This window comes from Onychostruthus taczanowskii, unplaced genomic scaffold (genome assembly GCF_017590055.1).
Source record: "Onychostruthus taczanowskii isolate IOZ18803 unplaced genomic scaffold, ASM1759005v1 scaffold3, whole genome shotgun sequence".
NCBI classification, from domain to species: Eukaryota; Metazoa; Chordata; class Aves; order Passeriformes; family Passeridae; genus Onychostruthus; species Onychostruthus taczanowskii.
This window is the reverse complement of record NW_024500349.1, coordinates 4,518,694-4,524,346: the sequence shown is the minus strand read 5'-3', so window position 1 is coordinate 4,524,346 and position 5,653 is coordinate 4,518,694. Positions and strand designations below refer to the sequence as shown.

Here is a 5,653-nt window from a genome sequence, read left to right as displayed (position 1 = left end):
CCAGCAGCTGCATCTTAGTAGAACAGGTTCCCAAAATTATAACAGAGCTCAACGGTGTAAAAAAAAAAAAATCTTTATTGTCTTTAAAACATGTGTATTTTCATAGAATTTCTGTAATATCACATCCAATGATTTATTTTTTTGAAAAATCAACAGCATTATCTTAATGAGATATGACTATGACATATACCCCCTCAAATAAAAGGATTTTTCTTCAGTTTATTTTCTTACAACTCACTGCTTACACAAAAAAAAATCACAGATCATTTTTTGCCTATATTTGAAAAGCTGAGGCTTGTAACCATTTCTCACATCTCTGCCATTTTGATCTCTACTCCTTCCCCTTGCCCCTGAATTTCTGGTAGAGCAGTACAAGCAAAGATTCAGCAGTCCTTGACCCACACACTTTGAACATCAGGGTTCCTGTATACAAAGCAAACAAATCTTATTCAACTATTCTAAGGCATCAACATCGCTCTCTCCTTGGATCAGATATTAATGGAGGATAAACAATGCTAGGAGGCAAAGCTCTGTTCCTTAACTAGCATCCATCATGCACCTGTTCTGTTGGCGCTGGTGGCTTCTGGGGTTAGAAACAGGGAAATGTGTGGGAACTCATGCAGGTGTGCATATGGATCTCTGTGGATATGTGTAGTTGAACATAGAGCTGAGTCCTGATGGGCAGGATAAGAAAGAGGAGCAAACACTGTCTAACACCAAAGGTTTCTGTGATTCTGCTCAGCTCTGGAGGAGTTCAGGACAACAGAAGAGGGACATGGAACACCACCTACTTCTCACATACCCTTCTCAGGACGGTGGGTAAATAGGCAAGGAGAAATGAACAAAGCGAAGTAGAGGGGGTCTGCACCTGCATGAAAACATGCCTGGGGTGCAGAAACTCACTGGCCTCATTTGTATTTAAAGCTTGTCAGTGGGGTGGCTTTGTTTTATACAGAGCCTGGCCAAGTTTTCACTTTTTCTCTCCCTTTCCAGATGGAGTAGGCTTAAGACTTCATTTTTATGTGCTCTCATAATATTTTTTTTAATAATACAGTGTAGTCTAATTATACAGCAGACTTGTTGATAATGTAATTTGACTGTTCTGAGTATTTGGGATTTCTCTCCCAGCCCTGCCGAATTTGTGTGAGTGGTTTGTCTACACAAGGAAATATCAGCACAAATTTGACAACCAGTACAGCACATGGAACAATGAGAGAGAGGATATAGATGTCTGGAAGATACCACTTGTACGCTGATGGGCTCAGGAACCATTTTCCACCATAAACCAGTGTGTGTGCAGTGCACAAAATCAGTGCCAGATATCCCAGTTTGGACTAAAGGAGAAGGAAGGAAAAAAAGGGAAAGAAATGGAAGTTAAAACAGTAAATTAAACCAGAACAAATGTAAATTTAAGGACACAGTAAGATTTGTGCCAACTTGGTTACTGGTGAAACTGTTTTATATAGCATAAAGGCTTTATTATTTTTTAAAAAATCAATTAAAATGGATATAGATTAAATAGTTTGTTTTTTTCTGCATCAATAACCCTTATCATTTTTCCTAGCTCACACATACTGCCTAGTGGCTGTCATATTTGTGAAAAAGCAGAGAAAACGCTGACATTCAGTGGAGAGATTAAAGATTTTTTTATGCTCTAGTGCTAATCCACCCAGAAGTATCATACTGCGTAAGTTTTTTGCCTTGATAAAACATTCATTGATAGTAATTTCCCCTTCTCTTTCCTCTCTTCCCCTCCAGCCCAGCTCCTGCAGAGGCACGGCAGCTTGCACCGAACTTCCTCCAAATGGAGAGCTGAGATTATAGTGTTACCAAGGGCAGCCTGTTTATAGTCACAGCAGTTTTTACAGTCTGCAGAAATTGCAGATTCTCTTTAGATGCTTGGCATTGAGAAGATTTGAGTTATAAAGTAATTTTCAGATCCATTTTAACTGAATTATCTTGTGAACCAAAAAAAATTAACCCAATAAAATGGCTAAATTATTTTGTCACTTCGTACAATTGTGGAATTTGATGTCAAAGTCAGTTTTCTGTTTTTTATTTATTAGCTCACATCTTCCCAGCTTTCTCTTGTTAATGCAGTAATCCCAGTTGTACCATAAGCAGCCATTAGAGCAGTTGTGAGTTTTTACAACTGTGTGGCCATGTAGATGTTTTTTTCACTGTGTGATGGTGGATAATGCACATTTGGAGATAATGGAGGAGAGCCGTAAGTCTCTAGTAAACCTGCCCATAGCCACTATTGATATAGGAAGGAGGCGTTTTTTAGAAGAAGGTTTTTTTAGAGATGGTCTTCTTACCTGAACAAATCGAAATTCTCGCCAGTTGACATTGTTGCTGACGGAAGGCAAGGAAGTTATTCCCAGAAGGACAAATAAAAAAAATCCTAAAATTCCCAAAGCCAAATAAGAGTCACTAAGCCAGGCATTAGTGTGGTCGAGTGGTTCTGTTTTATTGTTTAGTACCTGAAGAAAAGAAGACCAGGTGTATTTTAGTGATATCACTTTTAGCACCAATAAGGAGAAAAGTTTTCTTACAGGTAAGTAGGAGATAAATGTTATACATTAACTCTCTGATCATCAGAGATTTACTTTGAATGCCTGATCAAAAAACAGGAGAGGAATTATATGACATATAGGTTCCATGTAACTGTATTTGAGGTACATATTTTACTGTTCTGTAGACCTTTTGAAGAGAGATATGTGATCCTTTATTAAGTAAGATTAGAAAGTCATAATATATTATATTCCTGAAGGTATATGAAGAAAAAGTGTTTACATTTTCCCTGATTATTTTATCAATATGTCAACTATCTAGGAGGAAGGCTGAGGCCAGAAATCCCCTCAGCTCAACAAAATATCAACAAAATGTAGATATATCAATGTCTAAAAGAAAGAAAAGCTAGGAATATTTTAAAGAACATTGGACTGTCCACATGGATTTCTGAAGTTTCAGGTAGATGGTCTAATTTTAACAGGGCCAGAAGAAAGGAAGACTTAGAGCAGGGAACAAAACTTACCTGGGAGATGATTCCTTTGCCAGTTCTCCAACTTGCGAAGGCACGCAATGGAGTAACAAGAGTGAACACAGCATGCAGGGAAGCAAATGCCAAGGCTATTAGACCAAGCTGTTTCCTGCACAGCATCCATTTGTCCAGCCAGTCTGGAAAACGGCGGTACTTGGTACCTCTGTATAACTGAATAATTGCAGCAAATATACCAGGCAGATACACCAAGGCAAGAAGGATGAGTGCCATTACCGGGCAGACGCGATTTGGAATGGTAATTGCAATAAAAAATGAAAAGTTATTATTTTCATAAATATAAGTGTAAATTATATCAAGAGCCACACAGTAGAAGAAGAAGAATGCAGTTAGGCCAAGGGACAAAAAGATGGGAAACTTCCACATTGGAAAGAGTTGCAGAGGGTAATTTTCTATTTCCTGAGCAGCCAAGAGGGATCCCTTATCTAGTGGAGTGAGACCCAGTGCACGAACAATATTCATGACCATTTGCTTAGCTTCCACATCATCTCCACAGACAAACACCTGCAGACAAAAACAAACAGAAGTTTATTTTTTTACAAATTTTTGTGACTTTCTCTATTTCCATCCTGCCTGGAAATGGATGCACAAGCCTGGATATGGAAGCACAAGCTTCCTGGGCTGCTGCTTTGCTTACTTGGCTTATTGCTGACCTTAATTAATACAGGCAAAAAAGTACCCTATAGGTACTTTTGGCAAGTAAGTCAAAGAACTTTGAATATAGTTCTTTACTTTAGGGAAGAAGATTGTTTCAAGTGGCAAAATTTTATATTTGGAAAGAATAATGTATAGCAGACTTAGTATATGTCTTTGAGTGGAAGACTTGACATACTTTTTCTGAAGATCTGCAAGTAGTTTGTAAGCACAAAATTTTATAGGACTAAATTGAAGCAAAATTTTCAATAGCAATAAGTAAGAGCAAAATTTTCAGTTGCTGCTATAGTGGTAGCATAAATAGTAGTCCATAAATAATCCAGGGAAGTGAGGACAGAGATCTTTAAAACACGATTTGTCTGTCACAAAAGTAGATATTAGTTCTTTCCAGGTCTAGTAAAATAGCGAAGAAATAATCTTTTCTGTGAGTGTGTAAGACAATATAGTCCTTTTGGAACTGGGAGAAAGGGGGCAATTTCTGCTTTTGTTGAGATGGTGAAGGTTTATAGAACCTTGGCCTTCGGTGTCTAGCCACAACCATTTATCTGGCAGCAGAGAACAAAGTTAGCAATAGTTTGAGTAGCTGGGTGATTTCATGTCTTGTACAAGAGCACTGTCCTTTGAAGTGACAGAAAACAGGGCCATAATAAATGATTTATCTGTTTCCTATGGCCAGCTCTGTGCATGCTGGTGTGTGGTTGAGGAGGTGGTTAAAACATTTTGCACACACTGATGCTGTGTTAAACTTAGGTGATGATGATTTAAAAAACTTTATTTATTTATTTATTCATCTTTCATCATACTTCTTTTGCCAATACTCATTGCCCTATCACATCCCTTGCCTCCCTTATTTTGCTTCCTTCATTTTACTCTTGCTGTGAAAATCCCTCCTATCTCATTTCTGTTTAACTTTACTCCTCTGATGACCAACAGATGTAACACTCCTGATTTGTTGTCGTTCTTGTAGCTCTGCTATCTTTCTTTTACTTTGCTACTGTCTCTAAATGTCTTTCTGAGTTCAGAGGCAAGCTCTTATATTCACTGCTATGCCATATTAAAAGTCCAAAGTAAATTTTAGCTCACATTTAGTTTGAAATGAGAGATTATAATGAAAACACCATCTCAACTCTGCCTAATTCTGCTGACCCAGGTGTGTTTTGGGCAGCTGAGAAGAAGCCATGTGATGTGTAGCTGTGGAAGTCCCCGTGGCTCAGCCTTACCTGCCGGCTTGCATCCAGCGTGCCCGACTGCAAGGCCCAGGCTGACACGGTGTTAAAGGCTTTCACAACCTTACTGCCGGGCAGCAGCTGAGCCAGGTACTCCGCGTTCGATTCAGGATACTGGTTTAGTTTCAAGTTGTTGCTTATGTCCACCAAGACTTTTCCACGGAGAGCCTCTGCTAGTGGTGTAAGAAAGTTGTAATGCTGCCTCTGGATTGCTATAATGATGACGGCAGCTTTCTGTGCTGCCTCTGCGTGGCCCAACACCTCTGCATCCTTGGGAATCAGGTTGGATATCTGGGTGCTTCGGCTTCCATACACCACTGGATAGCCAGACTGAATCATCTTATGCCCCAGAGCTCGTCCAAAATCTCCAGTTCCAAATATGCACACAGTCTCTCTTTTGTTAGAAGTGTTAGGAGCCAAAGCCATGGTGTTGGAAGAATTTTTATTCATCTGTTAAAAAAACCAAGAAATTGAAACAAGCTAAGCAAAACATCAATATCTTGGAAATAAAAGGTTTGTATTCACTCTGGATGTACAAAATAGACACCTCAGCCTCTTGTCCTTTAATATGAATCCTGCACCCTCTTCTGAATACACACTCTCAGAAAATTCATGTACAGTTTCTAAAATACCATTCTGAGTATTCCGTCTTCCATGTCTTACAGCACTCTCTTTTCCATCCATTTTATGGGTTTTAACTGTTTCAGTTTTC

At 38.9% G+C, this 5,653-nt stretch overlaps 1 protein-coding gene across 1 annotated transcript; it reads right to left on the bottom strand.

Annotated features, from left to right (window-relative positions):
- Positions 1-1,064: 1,064 nt before the first annotated feature.
- STEAP4 (STEAP4 metalloreductase) lies at positions 1,065-5,391 on the bottom strand. The gene is made up of 4 exons (XM_041408768.1): positions 4,936-5,391; positions 3,038-3,565; positions 2,319-2,483; positions 1,065-1,334 (listed from the first exon to the last, which is right to left on the bottom strand). Exons 1-4 carry the CDS (start codon positions 5,389-5,391, stop codon positions 1,065-1,067), a joined length of 1,419 nt encoding a protein of 472 aa, XP_041264702.1.
- Between the last annotated feature and the right edge of the window lie 262 nt (positions 5,392-5,653).